At 37.2% G+C, this 27,261-nt stretch overlaps 1 protein-coding gene and 1 pseudogene across 1 annotated transcript; one reads left to right on the forward strand and one right to left on the reverse strand.

Moving 5' to 3' along the window:
* Positions 1-20,390: 20,390 nt before the first annotated feature.
* LOC142521587 (small nucleolar RNA R71) lies at positions 20,391-20,476 on the forward strand (annotated as a pseudogene).
* A 1,615-nt stretch (positions 20,477-22,091) lies between these two features.
* LOC142521316 (AT-hook motif nuclear-localized protein 17-like) lies at positions 22,092-23,719 on the reverse strand. Its single transcript, XM_075624535.1, has one exon. The coding sequence runs from the start codon at positions 23,681-23,683 to the stop codon at positions 22,790-22,792; it is 894 nt and encodes a 297-aa protein (XP_075480650.1). The 5' UTR covers positions 23,684-23,719; the 3' UTR covers positions 22,092-22,789.
* Positions 23,720-27,261: the final 3,542 nt, after the last annotated feature.

Raw genomic sequence — 27,261 nt, forward strand, 5'->3', positions numbered from 1 at the left:
CATTATTTGTACGGAGAGAAGTTTGTTATATACTCGGACCATAAGAGTTTGAAATATCTCTTTTCTCAATCTGATCTGAATATGAGGCAACGCGGGTGGATGGATCTCTTGAAGGACTTTGATTGTGAGATTCAATATCACCCTGGATCGGTGAATGTTACTGCGGATGCCCTTAGTCGGAAAGTTTATGATTCTGTTTTAGCTTCTGTCAGTATCGCCAAAGTACACGAGGATATTTGTACTTCTGGCTGGACTTTTCACTCGAATTGGAATTATGTCACTGTCTCAACATTGCAAATTGAGCCGAATTTGATATCGAAGATACGAAAGACCCAACGAAGCGATGCTCAGATCCAAAAGTCGAAAGAACTGTTATCGGCAGGACATCAATCTGGATTCCAGATTTCTTCTGATGGTTCTTTACGACTTAATGGTCGGCTGGTAGTCCCTGATGATTCTGATTTGAAATCTGCCCTTCTTCGAGAAGCACATTGTAGCAAATACAGTATTCACCCTGGAGGTCGGAAGATGTATTTGACATTGAGACCTCAATTTTGGTGGAAACGTATGAAGAAGGACATTGCTGAGTTTATTTCGAAATGTCTTGTCTACCAGCAAGTAAAAGCCGAGAGAATGAAACCGGGAGGATTGCTCCATAGTCTTGAAATCCCGAAATGGAATTGGGAACATATCGCTATGGATTTTGTGACTCATTTACCTCGTTCGCCCAAGGGCTGTGATGCTATTTGGGTGATTATTGATCGGCTTTTGAAATTTGCGCATTTTATTCCGTATGAGCGGACTTATCCCTATAAGAGAATGGCCCGTTTATACATTGAGAATGTTGTGAGACTGCATGGTGTGCGAGTCTCGATTGTATCTGATCGTGATCCCAGATTTGCTTCTAAATTCTGGGGTAGTTTTCAGGAGGCGATGGGTACGCGTTTGGCTATGAGTACTACTTATCATCCTCAAACTGATGACCAGACCGAGCGTACGATTCAAACGTTAGAGGATATGTTGCGTGCTGTTGTGATGGATTTCAGAATGGGATGGCAAGATGCCTTACCATTGGTCGAATTTTCTTATAATAATAGCTTTCAGACGAGTATCGGTATGGCACCGTTTGAAGCTCTATATGGGAGACGATGTAGATCACCATTATTCTGGGATGAGATTGGTGCTAGACAATTGACTGGACCTGAAATGATCCAGGAAATGAATGATAAGGTTCAGTTGATTCGGCAGCGGATGAAAGCTGCTCAGGATCGTCAAACAAGTTATGCGAATAAACGAAGACGACCCTTAGAATTCCAGAAAGGTGACAGAGTGTTTTTGAAAATATCTCCCTTTAGAGGCACTGTTCGATTTGGCATGCGAGGGAAATTATCTCCTCGTTATGTTGGTCCATACGAGATTCTGGATCGAGTTGGTGATCTTGCATATCGATTGGCATTGCCACCAGCTCTATCTGCTATTCATGATGTGTTTCATGTTTCTATGCTGAGGAAATATGAACCCGATCCATCACATGTACTTGCACCTGACGAGGTTGAACTGGATCCTTCTCTTTCCTATGTCGAACAACCTGTTCGTATTATGGATCGAAAGGAGAAGATATTGCATAATAAATCGATTCCTCTAGTACGAGTACAATGGACACGACATGGTGTTGACGAGTCGACGTGGGAATTGGAGAGCAAAATGAGAGATTCATATCCGCATTTATTTGATGCTAATCCATCTGTTCCATTGTATTCGATGTATTCTGATCCTTTTACTGATTTTAGCTTTGATATGTACTATAACTGGTAACATATATATGTTTGCCAATGTTATGTATATAGAGATGTTTGAGATTTCGAGGACGAAATCTTTTAAGAGGGGGAGAAATGTAAGGACCGTGTATCGTATTATCGTAAATCCTGTGTGATTATCGATAATTTATGAAATTGTTATGTGATTATGTATTTGATGTATATCGTGCAATGAAATTGAGAAAATAAGTATTGAATATGAATTGACGTGGTAAGAGCTCGATTGGAGAGGCCGGCCGCCAATATAATACCAAAACTAACATTTGGTACAGTACATGTGGCACCCGGGCGGTAGAAAATGACCGCCCGAGCGCCAGTGTGGAATAAGGGGTGTTCTCGGACAGAACATGCCACGCCCGAGCGGTAATTTTTGACCGCCCGAGCGCGGTGCATTTGAAACTCGAGGGCAGAACCTCTCGCGCTCGGGCGCGAGAATTCAACCGCCCGAGCGCCGAAGCTGTGGAGGATAAAATTAAGTTCTTTTCTTCTTTTTTGTCATTTCTTATTCGGTAATCTCGAGAGAATTGAGAGGATTTCGATTTCTTCCGTCCAAATCGACTTTAAAACGCTGTCTAAACGCGAAACAAATTATATATTTGTGATCGTCGCGTCGAGAGCTTCTGACTGAGGTAATTTTCTTCTAGTTCCAGCAGCTCTAAATATCAAAGTGCTGGAATAGCATGTATTTGAAGTTGAATTTCTGATATATAGTAGAATAACCGACAAGAAACTTGTATTCGAAGTCGGAATTGAATTATGATATGAATTTGATTTGATATGAATTTTTGAAGTTTCAAATGATATTTGAAACTCATATTAATGATTTTGAAATATGTTATTGATTGGAATGAGTATGTTATTGATGTAGATAAAGTGTAATATCAATATCTTCAGGCTACATCAACTGGAAACGAAGAATTGAGGTATGTTGCGACCGGGTAATATACGACAGGTATCTGTATTATATGATATATGTCGGATTGATTTGATTGATTGGAATGAGATTATGTGTCTATATGCCTTATTTGTTGATTGATGTGGCATACATGACATTGAGATTGAGATATCGATGTATAAAATAAATGTTTTGTTAACACACATCATTTTATGCATACATCGATACATGACATGCACGTTGAACTATGATCATTGGATACCCTGATATGATTTGATTGGATTCCGGGATTTGTGAACACAATCGCTATGCCGGTATTATATGACCCGTAAAGCATAGACAATTGTGGCCCCATATGATTGGATATGAGATTTGGGATTTGATGGCGCTTTGCCGACGCTATCATACGAGTGTCCCATATTGGCTGGTGTGCCAGCTCGAGCATTGATTTGATAGCGATTCGATTGATTCTGACATGTGCTCAGTGGATGGGCATTTGACCTGATACCTCCACGACATACATGCATTGCATACCATATATCATTGTTAGATATCTGTGGTATATATGATTGGTTGTTCCATACGGAGCTTTGCTCACCCCCAAGGGGGGTTGTTGTTGTCTTTGTGTGTTGACAATGGCAGGTACTCCAGGATATCAGGAGACCGGAGAGGGTACTTCTGGAGGGAGCCACAGTTTGGGCTGAGGTTTTATGTTTTTGTCTTGTTCCCAGTATATATGTATATGTATCTATATACCGGGGCATGTCCCGAGAATATGAGTTGTTTGTATATGAGTGGTTATGACTTGGTGTGGGCATGTTTATGATATGAGATTAAATACTATTTTTAGTATTTAAATTATAGAAAAAATATTTCGGGCTCATTGTAAAGAAATTTTAAACTCGTTTTCCGCTGTTATTAGTTAACCCTAATCAGATTGCATTGTAATAACGATTAGGAGCTAAGGGCCCCACATAAATCATCAATACGAGGCAAGGGATATTTATTCTTTACCGTTGCTTTGTTCAGTTGCCGGTAGTCGATACAGAGTCTCATAGAACCGTCTTTCTTTCTCACAAACAGTACTGGAGTACCCCAAGGAGACACACTCGGTCTGATATACCCCTTGGCCAGTAAATCCTCCAACTGTTCCTTTAACTCTTTCAACTCAATCGGTGCCATTCTGTACTGAGCCCTCGAAATCGGAACTGTACCTGGCATCAACTCAATACTGAAGTCTATCTCTAGAATCGGAGGGAATCTAGGAATCTCATCTGGGAAGACATCAGCAAACTCACACACCACTGGAAAATCCGCCAATGATGGACTCGATTTCAGTAAATCAACTGAATAGACAAGGAATCCCTCCGCTCCTTTCTGTAACAATCGAGTCATAGACAATACGGATATCTAAGGAATTCTAGATCGAGAACCCTTACCGTAAAATTTCCACTCATCAGCCATATCCGGTCTGAATCTCACAATCTTGTGGAAACAATCAACAGTGGCTCTGTACTTGGTTAACATATCGATACCAATAATACAGTAAAAATCAGACAACCTAAGCACAATACATTCTAACTCAATCTCATGCCCATCATACTGTAGCATACAATGTTTAACAGATTTCACTGATATCAAACATGTCCCCAAAGGAGAAGAGAGAGACACTACAATAGATAATGACTCAATAGGAAAAGAGTGCATCAATGCAAATCGCTCAGATATGAATGTATGTGATGCACCAGTATCTATCAAAACATATACAGGATAACCAGAAATAAAACATTTACCTGCAACAACATCGTCAGGTGCCTCCTGAGCCTGCTCCTCTGTCAAAGCAAATACTCTGGCCTGCTGTCTAGGAGGCTGGCTCACTGTTTGGCTACCTCCAGGCCTCTGCGGTGACTGGATAGACGGTGCTGGCTGGAAAGAATGAACGGCAGATGGTCTTCTCCCTGTCTGAGCCACTGATCCAGATGACTCTGCTGCCTGGGATCCCTGAGTATCTCTCTGGGGACAAACTCTAGCAAAGTGTCCCTGCTGTCTACAGATACGGCAACTGCCAAACACTCCTCGGCACTGCTTTGTGGAATGTTTCCCTCCACAAGTGCTGCAATAAGGTCCTGTATAACTCTAGCCCTGACCAGTCTGTCTCGAACCGCTAGAACTGGATGAACTGCTTCCAGATCTTTTGAACTGCTTCCCTCTAGCTTTCAGAAATTCTTTCTTTCCCCCACTGCTGCTGCCACTCTCAAACCGGGGAGGTGGTTGCTGTGGTCTCGGTGCTGGAGGTACAAACAAAGCTCCTCTGTCTCATCAGACCGGCTTCGGCTCCCTTAGCTCTGTTCAAAGCATCGGTAAAATTATTCGGTCTCCCGGTATTCACCAAGGTAAAGATTTCCGGATTCAGGCCATTAATGAACTGATCAGCAACGGCTTCGTCATTTTCGGCCACATGTGGAGCAAATCGTAGCAATGTGGAGAACTTGGCCACATATTTTTCGATGTTCAGTTGACCCTGTCTCAAGTTCTCAAACTCTGCTCCCTTATCCTTCCTGTACGACAATAGAAAGAACCTCTGATAAAATTCAGTTCTAAACACATTCCAGGTAATAACTGTACCTCGATGCTCCAATGCCCGCTTTGTTGTAATCCACCAGTTCTTTGCCACATCATGCAACTGGTGCCCTATCAGTTTCACTCTCCGCTCATCAGTATAATCCAAGGACTCAAACAGCATCTCAATGTCATCCAGCCAACTCTCACAGTCCACTGCTGTCTCAGTACCCTTCAGTGTAGGTGGATGAAATGACTGAAATCTCTTCAACAATGTCTCCATCGGTGTTGCTGTTACATCCATTGGAGGATTCGAAGTGCTACCCTCCTTTGGTATTCTTCGGGGAGGCATATCTGATTATCAAAAAGGTTAGCAACCAAATACAACAAATCTGTTTCAGTCCTCCTCCGATCATCTTACTGCTGATCTAGAATCGGCTCTGATTCGTTCTCAATAACACATGTTTTCAAATCAATTCAGATAAACAGATAAACATGCATTATAAATCAGTAGAACATGCTAGCAATCAAAAGCAAGGAAAGAAAACTCAATCTACCCGCTCACTAGCTCCTATCTCAGTCTAAAGGATCTATCGCTCTAATACCACCTGTTGTGGGGACTCGGACGCTAATCAAGTTCTTAATCATCATTGGGAAAATTTAATCAATTTAAATAAACAGGGTCTAAATTTCATTTTATTTTTTTAAAATACAGTATTAAATGCGGAACGTAATGGAATACATTCTAACATACTTATCAGTATTAAAGTTCAAGTCTTGTACTATATACAATCATTCAAAACTAAGGTTTAACGACTACATATCAAGTGTTTAAACCCTATCTCTAATCAAAGTCCGTAGTCTCCACTCTAATCACGATCTTTCTTCATCTCCTCGACCCTGAACATGTCCCACCTGTTGCCATGCACACATACAAACACGACAACAGCCGGATAACTCCGGTGAGATATACATCCCAATATATATCAACGAAACATGCAATCATATAAACAATATAAAGCATGAAACAAATTACAGTAATATGTATCAAAATCTGAAAACATCATCAATATAAAACTGTCAATCAGACTCGTGACTCCACGTCTCACTAGACTCAATCCTAGTCTAGAGATCCCGGTTTCCAGACGTTGGCATTCCTATATCGAATTCAGTAATAGAAGAAACTCCAATTCTATTCAATCGATATAACCAAACATCCGGTGTCTTGACCTATCCGTCACAGACTGTGGCACTATCGCTAATTCACTATCTTGTGACAATGTGCAATGTGCCAGTGACGATTCCATCACTATCGGCACTTATGTCACAAGATCACTCGTCTAATACTCATCTAATACATGCTTCTATAAATAAATAGAACAAGCATATCAATTCAAATCAATGTAAATAATAACAATAAGTATGTGATTTAGGGAAACTCAAGTATATCATACTCGAGTCGTTCTCCCGGTACCACATTGACTTATACCTTTTTTTCGTAATCTTGGTCTGACGAATTGGAAGTTCTGAATTCAAGACTGTCTCTATCAATCTGAAATGACATATCGAAAATAATAATATCAATATTTCATTCCCAATTCAACACTGAATCTGATCAATCTGAATCTAACTCAAAATCAACGGCATAACGGAACAATCTCGATATCCCCGTCAATACCACATCAACATATATCAATTACAATCTATAACCCATATCCAATACAATCCAGAATCAGTCAATAATCCAAATCTGTTCAATTTTAATCAATATAATCTGAAAAATCATAACAATTCCAAAATCAATCTCTTCTTCGATCTGACTTCGATTATACGAAGTCTAGTATTCCCAGAACACATAATATATATCAAATCATAATTCCTCTAATACATGAATTTCAAATCATGTTAGAAATTGATGAAACTTACATCCTTGTGTAGCCCTTGACAAGAGGATTTCAGAACTGTGCTCGGATTCAAAACCGGATCACCGGTACTTGCAAAATTAAATTTCTAGTATCAAATGAAGCTTGAGGAATTCTTTCTAGGGAACTCTCGGTTTCTTCCTGAAGATTTGAAGGAAATGAAGGATTTTAACGTTTTATATGTATGATGTAGACAAGTGTCCCACTCAACTTTCATTATTTGCACTTTAGCCCCTGAACTCTTCACTATTTGCAATTCGGCCCTCGAAACTCTTTTTAATTCAATTTCAGTCCTATGGAATCATAAAAACCATGGGATATGACTCAATATTCCAAAATTCATAAATTAAATAATCTCGGATTAAAATGATAAAATCTCGGGCCTTACAAATATTGTTTTGATTAATGATTAATTCTTCTATTGTATCTTGTACAGAAGACTCAACATCTTCTCTTATCTGAAAAGTAGAAGATCTAGAAGTTTGAGGAACATCCACCATATAATCTAAAGGTGAAATAAAAGAATGACTAGATCTTGATCTAGCATAAATAGAAGATGGTAATTGTAATGCCCGAGATTTTATACCATGTTAAATTACGATTATTGATTTTTAATCGAGATAATTATGAAAGGGCTAACCGAGACACGAAATGAGATCGCGTGTGAAAATTGATGTGCGAGGACAGTAGCATTGGCGCACATGCGCGACCGGATGCGCGCACATGCGCCAAACAGGCAGAAGACCTCGCGCATATGCGTGGAAGATGTCGCGCATATGTGCGAGCCTATGCAAGTGAGGTCCAGAAGACATCGCGCATATGCGCCAGTAATGTCGCGCATATGCGCGAGCTGCCAAGGCCGAGACCAGTAGGTCTCGCGCATATGCGCCAGTAATGTCGCGCATATGCGCGAGACATGCAAATTGAAAAATTTCCACGTTTCCTTGGTATGGGAATTGGATATATATATATATATATATATATATATATATATATATATATAAAGAAACGTAGTTCCTAGAAGTTTCAGAAGAAAGGAACGAGAGCTTCCGGGGGAATTACGTTCAATTCGATTTGCGATCAATCCGTCTGTCCAAATTTGAATCCGAGTACGGCACCGTGTTCCTAGCAACGACAGCTACAACAGGACGTAAGTTTTGTTACGTTTTGTTAAGATTTGAAATTATGCTATGTCCAGAATCAGATACGATTCATATATAGTGTTCTTGACATAGTAGACATCATAGAATCAAAGTCAGATTAAGAAACAGATTGATTATGGAATTGTTATGAATTTCAGAGTTAAATTGACTGAGATGTGATGTCAGATTCGTACGGTGGTTGATTATAAGTTATTGGAATTAGTATATACTGGTGTGGTATCACCGGTATCGCAAGATTGTACTGTTGTACCGTCAAAATTTAATAAGACGGGGATGTTTTGATTTGAATAGAATATTGATACAGTATATTAATATTGTCATTGCCAGATTGAACATTGACAGGCTTTGAGTCGAGACTTCGATTGTATCAGAGAGACAGAATAAAGGTATAAATAAATGTTGATTCGGGATTGCACAACTCGAGTTAAGTTTTACTTGAGTTTCCCAAAATCACATACTTTATTTATTGCATTGATATTTGCAGATTATCAGATTGATATGTTTAGTCTATTGAATTATAGCAGAGCCAGAGTTTGAGTCTAGGGCAGATCAGCCTATCTAGAGCAGAACCGCCGAGTCTTTGTCAGAACCGCGAAGACTCTAGACTCACGGTGTATCGATGAGCTTAGATGTAGATCGACGTCTATTGTAGACATTCGATACAGCATATCAAAGTCTAAATTAGATCGGGATCCCTAGGTTAGAAATAAGTTGAGATAAGATAATAAGTCATTGACTTAAATACAGATTCGTATTGGTTCATGTAGTCAGATTGGATACATGTTTTAATGATTATTTATGCTTTTATATATGTTTTATATGATTGCATTGATACATTGTTTATACTGGGATATTTATATCTCACCGGAGTTATCCGGCTGTTGTCTTGTCTGTATGTGTGCATGGCAACAGGTGGGACAGGTTCAGGATCACAGAAGTGAAGAAAGATCGAGTTAGAGTGGAGACTACGGACTTGGACTAGAGTTAGGGTTTAAACACTTGTTATATAGTTATTAAACCTTAGTCGAGACCGATTGTATATAGTGCAAGATTTGTACTTTTAATACTGACGTGTATGTTAAGATGTATGCCATTACGTTCCGCATTTTAAAAAAAAAAATTAGACCATGTTTATTATAATTTATTAAATTAGTCCCAATGACGATTAATAAGATGATTAGCATCCGGGTCCCCACAATAATAATCTTCTTTGTTCATTATTGAACTGTATTTGAACAAATCCTTCATTATTTTGTATAACTTGTTGTAAATCTCTATTTATTATAGGATTTCTAGGAACAGCTTGTTCAGTTATCCAGTTTTCTGGAAATTCAATTTCTTCCCATTTTATAGATCTACGGGTTGTAATATTAGATCTATTAAAATTAGTTTCTATGAGAATAGTTTCATTTAATTTTTTATCTATTCTTTTACACATCGGATTTAGTGTAAATAATGATTTATAATAAATACGATAACAGATACATATTATTTTTGTACCAGGAGTATAATTATAACCATGAGTTTTAACATTTAATGTTAAAGAATCTAATAAATTAATATCAGACAAAGATTGTGAGGACCCGGACGCTTATCAATTCTTAATCGTCATCAGGATCAATTTACTAATCAAGTAATTAGGATCATAAAATTTTTTCTTTTTAATGCGGAAAGTAGTGAGATCAAACTAATATACAACTCAATATAAAATAAAGTACAAGTCCTGTACCGTCTACAAATCAGTAAAGACTAAGGTTCAACATCTAATTATCAAGTGCCAAAACCCTATATACATCAAAGTCCGAAGTCTCCACTCTATCACGATCTCTCCTCATCTCCTGGACCCTGATCCTGTCCCACCTGTTATCATGTACACATACAAACAAGACAACAGCCGGATAATTCCGGTGAGAATATAATCCCAGTATAAATTAACGAAACATGCAATCATATGATAAACATAAAAGCATGGATAGATAACAGCAATATATATCAAAAGCTGAAACATAATCAATATCAAACTGTCGACAATGCTCGTGACTCCACGACTCAGACTAGACTCAATCCTAGTCTAGGGATCCCGGTTTCCAGATGTGGGTATTCCTATATCGACCAACAGTAATAGAAAATACTCCAGTTCTATCCACGTCGATATAACCAAACATCCAGTGTCCTGACCTAACCGTCATGGATTGTGGCCCTATCGCCAATATCCTATCTTGTGACATCGTGCAATGTGCCCGTGGCGATCCCGCCACTATCAGGCACATCTGTCCCAAGATTTCTATACTATCTTGTGACATCATGCAATGTGCCCGTGGAGATCCCTCCACTATCAGGCACTTCTGTCACAAGATTACTCGTCTAATACCTGCTATCTATAATTCAAGACAACAAGTACATCAATCAAATCAATGCAAATATCAATGCAATAAAGTAAAGTATGTGATTTAGGGAAACTCAAGTCTAAACCGACTCAAGTCGATCTCCCAATACCACATTGACTTATACCTTTCGTTTGTAGTCTCGGTCTGCAGCAATATCAGTTCTGAACTCAAGACTGTCTCTGTAAATCTGAAACGACATATCGAGAATCATAATATCAATGTTCTATTCTTAATTCAACACCGAATCTGATTAATCTGGATTTAATTCAAATCAACGGCATAACGACACAATCTCAGTATCCTCGTCGATACCATATCAACATACATCAATTACAAATCATAACTCATATCCGATATAATCTATAATTCATTCATAATCCAAATCTGTCCGATTTCAAATCAATATACTCAGAAAATCATAACAATTCCATAATCAGTCCGTTTCTTAATCTGACTTCGATTCTATGATGTCTAACATGTCAAGAACATCATATATGAATTCCATTCAATTCTGACAATAGCATAATTTAAAAACATATCAAAATGTAGTAAAAATTACGTCCAGTTGTAGCCTACGTCGATAGGAACACAGTACTGAAGTCGGCTTTAAAATCGGACGGACGGATTTCTCACAAAAGGCGTAAGGATTTTTCACTCTTTTCCAGAAACCTTTTCTCGATTCCCTTGTTGCTGAATTGCGAAGGAAACGAATTGCTCAACATATATATATATATATATATATATATATATATATATATATATATTGCATGTAATTGATACGTGTCTCCCTCAAAATTCATCCAAAGCCTCACGGCGCATATGCGCGAGGCCATTGTTCAATTTACCCAACTCTCGGGTACCCTCGCGCATATGCGCGAATCTAAGTCGCGCATGTGCGTCCAACTCTCTGGACCTCTCGCGCATGTGCGCGTATTGAGGTCGCGCATGTGGGCCCAATGCTCGGTCTCTCATTATGGCTTCCGCATAGCTCGCGCATATGCGCGCCTACTCTTCGCGCATATGCGCGAGACCTTCGGTCCTCGCACCAACAATTCCCACATAAAATCTCCTTTTGTGTCTCGGTTAGCCCCTCTCATAATCGTCTCGATTAAAATCAATAATCATAATTTAACACGATATTAAATCTCGGGCATTACAAAGATAAAGATAAATTAGGATAAACATCAAAATATACTGGACCATGAGCCAGACTAGATTGAATTATTCCCATAAGAGATTGTTTCCAATTCAAATTTCTACCATCTCTTAAAGCTGCTGGTAAACCTTCTAAAATTAAAAGTCTAAAAGCAATTTGAATTAAACATATATGAATAAATCTGTAATTTTTCCTATAAGGTAAAATATTGTTATTATTTAACAACCTAATAACCATTTCATCATTATGAAGAGGTACTGATGATTCTGTAGTTTTAACTACTTGTTTAAAACCAACTTTTTCAAAGGTTCCTAACTTATAGATCATTTTAGATTCTATCTTAGGAATAGTCCATTTATTCAATAAATCTAAATTTTCAGGTAAATCATATTCTTCATTTAAACTGTTTTGAACAGTTTCTTTCATACCAAAAATATTCATTGAATAAAAGTGCTAAATTATTAATCAGACTATTTCCATGGCTCTGATACCATCTGAGGCTTGGAATCAAAGTGAATCTGATACGTTGCGTTGTTTTACCAAATTTTTCCTTCGTGGCTTTCGCACACATGGAGGTTATTGGTTTCCAGCCTATATATCATTTTCAACTCATACTGAGCTAAGAAAAGGAAGAATTTAAATCCCAGAATAATAATGAATATAATGTTCTTATTTGGAACTTTTACAAAACATAAAAGGATTTATAAAAGATATATCAAAGAAACTAAACAACAGAGGATTTTACCGAGATCCCATAGAATCATAAATTCATAAAAAAAAAATCACCCATAAACGCCATTTCTCGGCTAAGCAGGCTGAAGGGCTACAACATGAATTTATTTTCCCTGGTTAAACTCGAACCTTGTGTTTACCATTTCCTGGTTCATCTTTTTACCTTATGTTCTAACCAAAAACTCTTATATTACATTAAATTCCAAAAATTTAAAAAAATCTTTTATTATCTCAATTTAATTTCAAGTTACAAATAAATATATATCATGTCATAGTAAGGTAATAATTTAGCACGAATAATTTAGCCTGTCATTCAGGCCAATCTCTGAAATAAAAATATTTAAAACAGCAAATAAAAAAAACAGAAAATAAACAATATAAACTTACAAAATTGTTATCAGAACTTCAAAGCTTTTATTGATATACTTCACAAGGGTTGTTTACAAGATAGAATAAAGGGGAGCAAACTCGACCGTGTTCCTCTCAGAACAAATAATGAAACTATAAATAGATAGAAGAGCCGGACATGAAACCCCGGATTCCATCTCAAAATATAAATAGTAAAATGCTTTATTAAAGCAAACAGTAACATTGTTACAAATTTCAAAAAGTCTACAGTGATATGCCACCCACTTTTTGTCACGATATATCATGATGTGAAATTCCACAAATTCTTGAATAGTGAGATTCCACTTCCAACGACTTTAATCACCTTTAATATTTTCCTTTAGGGAATTCTTCAAATTCTCAAAAATATCATCAATTTGAGAGAGTTGAGGAATATCATCCTCTGGATCTTGTGCATCATGCATCTTCATTAGATGAATAAATTTATTCTCACTGGATTCAGAGGCCATTGATTTATCTGATTTTGAATCAGAACATCCAATATTCTGAAAAAGATCCTTCTTCATTTCTTCAATATAAACCTCAATCATTTTTTCTTTTGAATAAATCTCAGAATATTTTTGAGTGAGAATCTTAAATGGACTCATAGAGGCTTTTTCCTTTTCTTGTTGATTATGAAATTCTTTCTGGTATAACAAAATTTTTCTTCCATTTGATGAAGAGTGTCATAACCGTAAGGTTTTCCAGTTTCTGGATCATCTCTTAATAATTTGTCCCAAAATTTAGTAGAACTAACTCGCCATATGCAAGGGATTCCTTCAGCAGTGTATCCAAATCTGGTTGCCATTTTCAGATCCAAGGAATTCCAAATTCCATGAAAAATAGACATAAAGTCTTTCATCTATCCAATGTTCAGAAAATGATTTTTTAATATTTGAAGAAACATTTAACCAAGTATTCTTTGGTTTTATAAAAACCTCTGGCAAAATCTTTGCAGATGGACCAAATATTTTTCCACCAAATTAAAAACCAATTTGGAACAGGATGATGAAAAACATTTTCACAAATCTTTAGAAACCATGTATGTTTCCTTTTTTCATTTTCATATAATAGAATTTTATTAAAACTCTCAATATAATCCCAAAAATTGAATTTGAAACTCATTTTATGACTTTCAGAATAAAATTCTTTTTCAACCAATGGAGATATACCTCATTCTTCAATAGATATTATCTTTTTGATAATAAACTTAGAGAAGTTGTAACTTTTTTTTTCTGGGTATTACTGAAAATGTGAGTTATATCAACACTTTTTATAGATAAAAGAAGATTTTCATAAAATACTCTTTGCTTATAGGAACCATATACATATGATGATGGTTGTTCCATACGGAGTTTTGCTCACCCCCAAGGGGGGCTGTTGTTGTCTTTGTGTATGGACAACAGCAGGTACTTCAGGTTATCAGGAGACCGAAGATGGGACTTTTGGAGGGAGTCACGATTTATTTGAGGTTTAGTGGTTTATCCCAGTATATATGTATATGTATCTATATACCGAGGCATGTCCCGAGGATATGAGTTGTTTGTATGTAGTTGGTTTTGATTATGTATGGTCATATTTTATGATGTGAGATGAAATACTATTTTTAGTATTAAAATAATATATTTTGGACTCATAGAAAAGAAAATTTAAACTCGTTTTCCGTGTAATTAATTAACCTTAATCAATTTTGCATTGTAATAACAATTAGGAGTTGTATTGAATTGGCCGAGACCTACGAATGTTCCTGAGATCCATAGCTTCATGGGTTTAGCTGGTCATTATCGTTGTTTTATTTAAAGATTTTCGAAAATAGATAAACCTATTACTCAACTGACACAGAAGAATCAGCGATTCATTTGGTCAAATGAATGTGAAGCTAGCTTTCTTGAATTGAAGACGATAATAACCACAGCACCTGTGCTTACTATTCCTTAGCTACCAGAGGATTTATAGTGTGTACAGATGCATCTGGTAGAGGTTTGGGTTGTGTTCTGATGCAACATGACAAGGTGATTGCTTATGCATCTCGTCAATTAAAATCTCATGAAACTCGTTATTCTGTTCATGATCTTGAATTGGCTGTCATTGTGATTGCTTTGAAGATTTGGCGTCATTATTTGTATAGAGAAAAGTTTGTTATCTATTCGGACCATAAGAGTCTGAAATATCTCTTTTCCCAATCTGATTTGAATATGAGGCAACGCAGGTGGATGGATCTCCTGAAGGATTTTTATTGTGAGATTCAGTATCACCCTGGATCGGTGAACGTTACTGCGGATGCCCCTAGTCGGAAAGTTCATGATTCTGTTTTAACTTCTGTTAATGTCGCCAAAGTACACGAGGATATATATACTTCTGGTTGGAATTTTCACTCGAATTGGAATTCTGTCACTGCATCGGCATTGCAAATTGAGCCGAACTTGATTTTTAAATACAAAGGCCCAACGAAGCGATGCTAAGATTTAAAAATCGAAAGAACTTGTATCTGCAAGACATTGTTCTGGATTTCATATTTCTTCTGATGGTTCTTTACGACTTAATGGTCGGCTGGCAGTTCTTTATGATTCTGATTTGAAATTTTCCCATTCTTCGTGAAGCACATTGTAGCAAATACAGTATTCACCCTGGAGGCCGAAAAATTTATTTGACATTGAGACCTCAATTCTGGTGGAGACGTATGAAGAAGGACATTGCTGAATTTATTTCGAAATGTCTTGTTTGTCAGCAAGTGAAAGATGAGAGAATGAAACCGGGAGGATTACTCCATAGTCTTGAAATTCCAAAATGGAATTGGGAACAAATTGCGACGGACTTTGTAACTCATTTACCTCGTTCACCCAACGTCTGCGATGCTATTTTGGTTGTTATTGATCGTCTTTCGAAATCTGCACATTTCATTCTGTATGAGTGGACTTATCCTTATAAGAAAATGGTCTGTTTATACATTGCTCACAGCATTATATCTGATCGTGTTCCAAGATTTGCTTCTCAATTTTGGGGTAGTTTCCAAAAAGCTATTGGTACGCGTTTGGCAATGAGTACTGCTTATCATCCTCAAACTGATGGCCAAACCGAGCGTACGATTCAAACGTTAGAAGATATGTTACGTGCTATTGTGATGAATTTCAAAATAGGATGGCAAGATGTCTTACCATTGGTGGAATGTTCTTATAATAATAGCTTCCAAACGAGTATTGGTATGGCACCGTTTGAAGCTTTATATGGGAGACGATGTAGGTCACCATTATTCTGGGATGAAATTGGTGAAAGACAAATGATTGGACCTGAAATGATACAAGAAATGAATGATAAGGTTCAGTTAATTCGACAACGAATGAAAGCTGCGCAGGATCATCAAAGGAGTTATGCGAATAAACGAAGACGACCCTTAGAATTCCAGAAAGGTGTTAAAGTGTTTTTGAAAATATCTCCCTTCAGAGGCACTGTTCGATTCGGCATGCGAGGAAAATTATCTCCTCGATATGTTGGTCCATACGAGACCCTTGATCGAGTTGGGGATCTTGCTTATCGGTTGGCATTGCCACCAGCCTTATCTGCCATTCACGATGTATTTCATGTTTCTATGTTGAGAAAGCATGAACCAGATCCCTCACATGTGTTTAGACCCGATGAGGTTGAACTTGATCCTTCTCTTTCTTATGTTGAACAACCTGTTGGCATTATGGATCGGAAGGAAAATATATTGCGTAATAATTCAATTCCACTAGTTCGAGTACAATGGACACGACATGGTGTGGATGAGTCAACGTGAAAATTGGAAAGCAAGATGCGAGAATCATATCCGCACTTCTTTGATTCTACTCTACCTGTTCCGTTGTATTCAATGTATAATGATCCATTTATTGATTTTAGTTTTGATATGTACTATAACTAGCGAGGTACTATATGTTTGCCAATGTTATATATATATGGACACTTGAGATTTCGAGGACGAAATCTTTTAAGTAGGGCATAAATGTAAGGACCTCATATCGTATTATCGTAAATCATATGTTGATTATCGTTAATTCATGAAATTGTTGTGCTATTAAGTGTATGAAGTATATAATTGACAATGAAAGTGAGAAAATAGGTGGTGATAATGAAAGATTGTATTAGAAATTGATTTGTAGTTGAATGATGTGCTGAACCGCAATAGAAAAGTGACACATTTTACGGTTTTCAGCATAATTATCTGATTATTAGTCCAAAAGAAATGAGACTAATTTCATTGGAACGCTAATACATAGTGCTGAAATTTTTATATTTTGAGTTTTGTCCAAATCCATTTGTAAATAGGGGCAAAATCATCCTGAAGTGTAACGTGTACATTGCAATTTCTGCACTGGCATATTTTGGGAGAATGAGCATAACTCTTGCATCCGATATCCAAATTGAGTGAGGTCAGTGGCAAATGAAAGCCAAGAAATAGATCTACAACTTTCATGTTGTCCATTTTTTCTCATGTGGAACCTAGGATGTTGGACAGAACACCTCGTGCCCGAGCGCAATATTTTACCGCCCGAGCGTGGCACAATTCGCAATCAGTGACAGAACGTCTCGCGCTCGAGCGCGAGATGTTACCGCCCGAGGGCAAAATCGAAATTGGCGAGACAGATGATAAGAACGAGATTGCTGTTATTTTTCTTTCATTCTCCTTCATCAGCTTTGAGAAATAACGAGAGAAACTCGATTTCTATCGCACGAAATTACCTCGAAACGCTATCAGAACTTGAAACAAATTATATATTATGAATCCTCGCGTCGAGAGCGTTCTTTTGAGGTACGTTTCTTCTAGTTTCAACACCTATATTTATTGAAATGCTGTAATAGCATGTATTTGAAGTCGAGATTCATATATGTGATAGAATAACCGACAAGAAACTAAGTTTTGAAGTCGGAATTAAATTATGTTATGATTTCGATTTGATATGAATTTTCAAAGTTTCAAAAGATATTTGAAACTTATATTGTTGAATTTGAATGAAATTATTGATTGAAATGAATGTGTGATTGATGTAGATAGAATTTCTATGCTGAAATCTTGAAGCTACATCGACTGGAAACGAAGAATTAAGGTATGTTGCGATCGAGTAACATACTACAGGTATCTGTATCATATGATATATGTTTGATTGATTTGATTGAGAATATGTGTCTATATGCCTTATTTGTTGAGTTGATGTGGCATAAATGACATTACGATTGGATTATTGATGTATAAAATAAATATTTTGTTAACACACATTATTTGCTACATACATCGATATATGATATGCACATTGATCTATGATCCTTAGATACCCTGATATGATTGGATTTGATTCTAGGGTTTGTGAACACGATGCTATGTTTGCAATTATGTGGCCCTTTAAGCATAGTCATTTGTGGCCCCGATGATTGAATGAGATTTGGGATTTGATGGCGCTTTTTCGACGCTATCATACGAGTATCCCTGATTGAGGCCGGTGTTTCAGCTCGAGTATTGATTTGATAGCGATTCGATTGATTCCGATATATGCTCAGTGGATGGGCACTTGACCTGATATATCAACGACATACATGCATTGCATATCATATATCATTGTGTAGATATATGTTGTATATATTATGGTTGTTCCATACGGAGCTTTGCTCACCCCCAAGAGGGCGCTGTTGTTGTCTTTGTGTGTGGACAATGGCAGGTACTTCAGGTTATCAGGAGACCGGAGATGGGACTTTTGGAGGGAGTCACGATTGATTTGAGGTTTAGTGGTTTATCCCAGTATATATGTATATGTATCTATATACCGGGGCATGTCCCAAGAATATGAGTTGTTTGTATGCAGTTGATTTTGATTATGTGTGGGCATATTTTATGATGTGAGATGAAATACTATTTTTAGTATTCAAATAATATATTTTGGGCTCATTGCAAATAAAATTTAAACTCGTTTTCCGCTGTAATTATTTAACCCAAATCAAATTGAATTTTAATAACAATTAGGAGTTAAGCACCCCACACTTACCCTCACCCTTTTGATTATTGAACCTCAGACGAGGATTCAACACATTCTTGTTATTTGCATAAGAGAAATTTAATGGTTACGCAAACTAGGATAATATTTATTAGGAACAAGGTTACCTCGATAGCCTCCATACCTTAATTGTTATTGTTGATATATTGGACTTCTTCCATACTAGGCTCTTCTTCAATGGCGACCGTAGCTACTTCAGAAGCAGTATGACCTCCTTTGTTCATGACTGCAATCTGTGTGGTTAGTGCAGACACTTGGGCGGTGAGCGATGTGACAAGATCCACTGTAACGCCCCAGATTCGACGACTGTCCTCACTGTACCAAGACGAGTCTTTCCAGCGTGCTTATGTCATCACTCACACGCACCCTGGGAAACTTCCCAGGAGGTCACCCATCCCAAAATTGCCTCAAGTCAAGCACGCTTAACTTTGGAGTTCTTATGTGATGAGCTACCGAAAAAAAAATGTACCTTCGTGATATGAGTAGTACAAATCAAATCTTTTAAGCCCTCTTCAACTGTACAGTCCATTACATTGAACAGTCTCGGAATCCCTCTCATTCCCGTGTGGGTCGGTTCATTCATGTTCCCTCCACCTAGAAGCCAGTCAGGAGCCGCTCATTGTCCGTGCAACTGATGGCACCGGCGATCACCCCCCGCCCTCTTCGGCCCCGGGCCTCACATGCCCACCAGCTTCCGCTTGGTTCGTCCCCGAACCACACCGTACTAAGAGAGGTCGGCTCTGATACCAACTGTAACGCCCCAGATTCGACAACTGTCCTCACTGTACCAAGACGAGTCTTTTCAGCGTGCTTATGTCCTCACTCACACGCACCCTGGGAAACTTCCCAGGAGGTCACCCATCCCAAAATTGCCCCAAGTCAAGCACGCTTAACTCTGGAGTTCTTATGTGATGAGCTACCGAAAAAAAGATGCACCTTCGTGATATGAGTAGTACAAATCAAATCTTTTAACCCCTCTTCAACTGTATAGTCCATTACATTGAACAGTCTCGGAATCCCTCTCATTCCCGTGTGGGTCGGTTCATTCATGTTCCCTCCACCTAGAAGCCAGTCAGGAGCCGCTCATTGTCCGTGCAACTGATGGCACCGGCGATCACCCTCCGCCCTCTTCGGCCCCAGGCCTCACATCCACTGCATAGACCCCAGCATATTTCTTTGCTCCAGATCATTCAGAGGGCCACTGGTAAATGTTGATGGTCATCTACTCAAGAAAATCATAGACTTGGTCAGAAAATTTGGAAAAATATGTGCCACTGACAGCTGCGTCAATGGTTGTTCTAGTTTTCCCATTTAAAACATTATAAAATAACTCAATCTGCATCCAATCTTTAAAGTCATGCTTAGGGCATCTTCTAAACAGTTCTTTGTAACGTTCCCATGCTTCATAAAGCTGCTCAAATTCATTATGTCTGAAGGTGTTGGTCTCAATTTTCAGCCGGGAGGACTTGACGGGTGGGAAATATTTTTCAAGGAATTTTGTTTTCAATTCCTGCTACATAGTTATGCTGCCCGGGGCAGAGATTGGACCCAATACCTTGCCTGGTCCCTGAGAGATAATGGAAACAACTGCAATCTTATAATATCATCATAGACATTATTAATATTTACCGTGTCAGTAATGTCCTTAGATGAAGACTGAAGATCCACAAACTGGTTCTGCTAAAAAATGTTTATTAGTTCTGGCTTTAGCTCGAAATTGTTGGTATTGATAGTTCCACGAGCTATACCAGAGTAGTTTGTGTTGTTCACTTGTCTAAAGTGATCTCTGATAGGTACTGTGTAGCATTGGGTGGAATCTCGTTATGCTCTATGTTTTCAACAATTGCTCTCACTTCCTCTCTTTGTGCTTTTTTCAAGGCTTTAGCAGTCTTTTCAATTTCTGGATCAAAAAGCAACGAATCGAAACATTGAGTTTTTAACATAAATCGTAAAAAAAAACAGAAAGAAACACAACGCACAATGAATATTTCGAAATTAATAACAGTAAAATAACTCTAAATTAATTTTACGACTAATTGGTAACAATATTAATATAAATCAATATAGTCATCTTCGTCAACGGCGCAAAAAAATTGTTGCAACTTTTGCTTACCGCTAGTATACGTCATCAAGTTTTAGTATATGAATCAGCAAAGACATCGTTCACACAGTGTATAATTCAATTTATGCTAATTAACATAATTAAAATAATCAAACTTTAATAAGAAAATTTAATAATGATATCAATTATCAACGAATTAAATAAAGCAAAGTCAAGCCCACGTATGAATAAATTGAGTAGAGAATAAATCTAGAGATATGATTTCATTTAAACTTCATTATATTAAATTATTACTACGTTACTTTGTCAAAACCAAATTGTTCACTAAATCCTTCTACTCACTCTCTCAAGTGGTAAATAGATATATATTATTTATTGCTAATTTTTAATATTCATATTGAAAATCTAGTACCAAACAATAGATACAAACGATGTTCTTACCAAAGTTTAAATGAGGTTTATATATATTTCGAACAATATAAATACTTAAAATATGTGTTTCCCACAATCATAATTTCAATCCTCTCTACCAAGTGATAAATATCAATTATTGTTCAATCAAATTATGGTAAAAAATTCGAAAGCATTAATGACAAAAAAATATAAATAAACAAAAAAAATTAATTCATGTATGTATCAATAATTCAAAACATAATCTCGATCAAACTACGTCGATCTCTAAAAAAACATATTTAATTTATAATGAAGTACAATATAAAATTCAACTTGTTTTTTTTTCAATAATGTGTTAGAACATATCTAAATATGTTCCAATCACCTCATTAATACTCAAAAACAAAATTAGTGCCGCTTTACGTTCGAGCATATCTGGGTAATTGTTCATTTTTTTTTATAGTTTTTTTCCCCTTTAAAAAAAACCCAAAAAATTGCAAAATTTAATTTTTTCTCTCTTATCAATCATCATAATTATTGTCATATAAATAAAACTAATGGAAAAAAAATTGATTAAAAATCTAACAAAAGTTTCAAAGAATAAGAAAATATTCGATGTAATTATGTCCTTCTTGGTCAATTTAGCAATCGTACACGAACCACACCCACTCAGAAAAAGGAAGAACTTTCAAAGTTTTGGGCAGAGCATCGGATAGCGAGCAGCCAGAAGGATGAGATAAGTCTTCCCTCTGCAAAAACAAACCCCACAGCTTTTTTTCTCTACGGTCCTGCAAACTTTTTGCATGCTCTGATTTGATTTGATCCTTCTATGACTCCAAAACATTGACATTTTACTCACGTCAATCTCCGCCAGCGAGAAAAGGACAAAGACTCACACTACCCAATGCCCCAAATCTTCTCTCAAACCAACCTCTGCCGCCTACTGCTGCAAAGTGTCCCTTCCTTTCACTCATCGTTCCACGAGGAAAAAAGCTTAGGTTTACACTCCACAGTCGATTTGAATCATGCTGGACTCCAGCTAAGGAAAAATACAGCGTCGTTGATTTGCATAAAACCATGAAATTGTGTGAAACCATGTTATTTTCTTGAATCTGATTAATAATATCACTTGAGATAATGCTTACCAGCTTGACAAAAAGTATTTTACTAACAGTGGAACATGATTAATCAAGAAACCGATCAAAAAAAACATCTGCCACACCATGTAATAAGAAACGATTCAACTGTGAAAAGATGGAAGCCTATCTAGCAGAAATGTAGGAGAATATCTGTATATCAGTAGCGTGGCGGGTGGAGTGGTGGAGGCTGTCTCGCGGTGGTAGCCCAGATCACTTCCGAAGGCTGGTTATAGCTGTGAATGGAAATCCCACATGATTCCGCTGCTGTGACACCATCACCTCCCACGCCGCCACTGTCCATTCCTCCACCGGAGACCGCAGGGGTAGACTGGTCCCCGTCGACAACACTATCATCCATCGGTAATCTATCGTATGATGGGCTGTTGAAAGTGGTCGAAATCAGATAAACGGTGGCGGCGGATATCAAAGGACCCATTACGATCCCACCCACCATCTGCCCCTGTGGGCCTGCCAGTGTTATGGTGAACCCGTTGGCCAACCCACTAGCTAAATTCGGAGACGAAGTAGACGGCGGAAGAATCGTGGCGGAGATCGATAGGATGTCGAACCGGCCATGGAAGGTGACGGTGGCGCCGGGGGTCGTCGACGGCTGCTTCAGAGTGACGTTGGAAACCAAGCCGTAGCCATTGAGAACGCAGAGACCAAGATTCCTCTTCCGACAGAAGCGAGTGATGGCTTCGATGACATCAACACCGGGAGGGAGCTCGAGGACGTAAGGCGTCATCGGCGGTTCGGGTGAATCCGGAGTTACGATCACTGCTGGTCTGGGTTTGTTCTTGGAACCGGGCGGTCGGCCGCGCGGGCGGCGGATGACTTCGATGCTGGCGCCGTCGTTGGGTTGAGGGTGGTCTTTTGGTTTCTTCATGGTTGAGTTGGAGGGACTATGAGCACCAACTTCGGATGACTTGGGACGGTCGGCGGCGGCAGATGGACTGGGAAAAGAATGGTGGAGGTGTGGCGGCGGCGGATGCTGGAAGTTGGCGGGTTGACGGTGGGGCTTGGGTAACATGGTGCTGTAATGATATTTCATTTCTCGTTAACGTCTATCTATATTCGATGGGATGAGGAAAATTGAGTGAGAGAATTTATATATATTAATAAATTGTGGATGTCTCTAAAATTAAATTAAATTTTTAAAATTTTATTTAATTTAATAATAATCTATAGAAATAATTGAAGGATTACAGTTAATTTGGTATGAGTAATATTAAAAATAAATTATGATAATTTTGAAAAAAAAAAGTTGACGTGAAGATAATTTTAAAAACAAAAAATTATATTTTTTAATTGATAGATTTTTCATACAATAGTATAAATATTAGCTATTTTTGACATGGCGTGGGGTCCTTAGCTCCTAATCGTTATTACAATGCAATTTGATTATGGTTAATTAATTACAGCGGAAAACGAGTTAAAATTTTCTTTACAATGAGCCCAAAACATTTTATTTGCATACTAAAAATAGTATTTCATCTCACATCATAAAATATGCCCACACATAATCAAAACCAACTACATACAAACAGACTCATATCTTCGGAACATACCCCGTTATATAAATACATATATATATATATATATGTATGTATGTATGTATGTATGTATATATATATATATACCGGGAAACAAAACATAAAACTTCAGCTCAAACTGTGACTCCCTCCAGAAGTACCATCTCCGGTCTCCTAATATCCTAGAGTACCTGTCATTGTCCACACAAAGACAACAACAGCCCCCTCTGGGGTGAGCAAAGCTCAGTCTGAAAAAACCACAATATATACCACAGATATCTAAACAATGATATATGATATGCAATGCATGTATGTCGTGAAGGTATCAGGTCAAATGCCCATCCACTGAGCATATATCGGAATCAATCGAATCGCTGTCAAATCAATACTCGAGCTGACACATCGGCCTCAATCAGGGATACTCGTATGATAACGTCATAATAAGCTATCAAATCCCAAATCTCAATCAATCAGCGGAGCCACTAATGACTATGTTTTAAGGGCCATATAATGTCAAACATAGCATTGTGTTTACAAACCCCATAATCAAATCCAATCATATCAGGGTAACCAAGGATCATAGCTCAACGTGCATGTCATGTATGCCACATAAACTCAATAAGTAAGGCATATAGACATGTATTCTCAATCCAATCATTCAAACATATATTATATAATACAGATACATGTCGTATATTACTCGATCGCAACATACCTCAATTTTTCGTTCTATTCGATGTAGCTTGAAAATATCAGTATAAAATTCTATCTACATCAATAACACATTCATTTCAATCAATAACATCATTCAAAATCAACAATACGATTAAAATTCCTTAATTATAATAAATTGAGAATAATTCAAAATAAAATCACTATAATCATCTTTTCTAAGTTAAAATCATACAATAATCAATTTCTGTATAATTTAACAATTTATCGAATTTATTCCAAAAATCGACAAATTTCAAACATCACCAAAAATATAAAATTTATACCTAAAATCAAAGATCTCGTGTCAACGATCCCAGAATTGAAGTCGGTTCGTCGATTGGATAAACCGAAAAGTCGTAAGATCGAAAAGAAAAATCGAAAACCTTGTTATCAATTCTCTCCTCTCTCTGCTATACGTTCGGTCGAAATGAATGAAATTCACGTGAAAGTGAATTTCAAATTTATCATTTTTTTAAAAAATTTTATATTATATTATATTATATTATATTATATTATATTAATATATTATATTATATTAATATATAATATTTAACATTTTAACATCCGTATATCCTTTTGGACCAGTCAAACGATCAAATTTTTCAAAACACAAAACATGAAAGTGTTGGTACTATGTATTAACTTTTCAATGAAATTGATCTCATTTCATTTGAACTAATACTCAGACAATTAGGCTAAAAACCATAACATGTGTCACTAAATATCATTTTGCCCTTAAAATTAATTAATTATTTTCAACTTATTTACAAAAATGCCATCAAAATAAATTGAATATTTTTCAACTTATTTACAAAAATGCCATCAAAACTAATTTAAAAGTTATTGGACTTTTGTTTATTATCGGGGTCTCACATTTCTCCCCAACTTAAAAGATTTCGTCCTCGAAATCTCAAACATCTCTATATACATAACATTGACAAACATATTATATGTCACCAGTTATAGTACATATCAAAACTAAAATCAGTAAATTGATCACTATACATTGAATACAATGGAACAGGTGAAATAGAATCAAACAAGTACGGATCTGATTCTTCCATCTTGCTTTCCAATTCTCATGTTGACTCCTCCACATCATGTCGTTTTCATTGCACTCGAACTAGAAGAATCGATTTATTACGCAATATTTTCTCATTCCGATCCATAATGCAAACAGGTTGTTCAACATAGGAAAGAGAAGGATCAAGTTCAACCTCATGTGCAAGTACATGTGATGGATCTGGTTCATACTTTCTCAACATAGAAACATGAAATACATCATGAATGGCAGATAAAGCTAGTGGTAATGCCAACCGATAGGCAAGATCCCCAACTCGATCAAGGATCTCGTATGGACCAACATATCGAGGTGATAACTTCCCTCGCATGCCAAATCGAACAGTGCCTCTGAAGGGAGATATTTTCAAAAATATTTTATCACCTTTCTGGAATTCTAAGGGTCGTCTTCGTTTATTCGCGTAACTCGTTTGATGATCCTGAGCAGCTTTCATCCGCTGTCGAATCAACTGAACCTTATCATTCATTTCCTGTATCATTTCAGGTCCAGTCAATTGTTTTTAACCAATTTCATCTCAGAATAACGATGACCTACATCTTCTCCAGTATAGGGCTTCAAATGGTGCCATACCAATGCTCGTTTGGAAGCTATTATTATAAGAAAATTCTACCGATGGTAAAGCGTCTTGCTATCCCATTCAAAAACACTTTATCACCTTTCTGGAATTCTAAGGGTCGTCTTCGTTTATTCGCATAACTCGTTTGACAATCCTGAGCTGCTTTCATCCGCTGTCGAATCAACTGAATCTTATCATTCATTTCATGTATCATTTCAGGTCCAGTCACTTGTCTCTCACCAATTTCATCCCAGAATAACGGTGATCTACATCGTCTCCCATATAGAGCTTCAAACGGTGACATACCAATACTCGTTTGAAAGCTATTATTATAAGAGAATTCTATTAATGGTAATGCATCTTGCCATCCCATTCTGAAGTCCATCACAACAGCACGTAACATATCTTCTAACGTTTGAATCGTACACTCAGTCTGGCCATCAGTTTGAAGATGATAAGCAGTACTCATAGCCAAATGCGTACCCATAGATTCTTGGAAACTACCCCAGAATTTAGAAGCAAACATGGGATCACGATCAGATACAATTGAAACTGGAACACCGTGCAGTCTCACAATATTCTCAATGTATAAACTTGCCATTCTCTTATAAGGATAAGTCCGCTCATACGGAATAAAATGTGCAGATTTCGAAAGCCGATCAATAATAACCCAAATAGCATCACAGCCCTTGGGCGAACGAGGTAAATGATTCACAAAATCCATAGCAATATGTTCCCAATTCCAT

Source organism: Primulina tabacum, chromosome 12 (genome assembly GCF_025594145.1).
Source record: "Primulina tabacum isolate GXHZ01 chromosome 12, ASM2559414v2, whole genome shotgun sequence".
Taxonomy (NCBI): domain Eukaryota; kingdom Viridiplantae; phylum Streptophyta; class Magnoliopsida; order Lamiales; family Gesneriaceae; genus Primulina; species Primulina tabacum.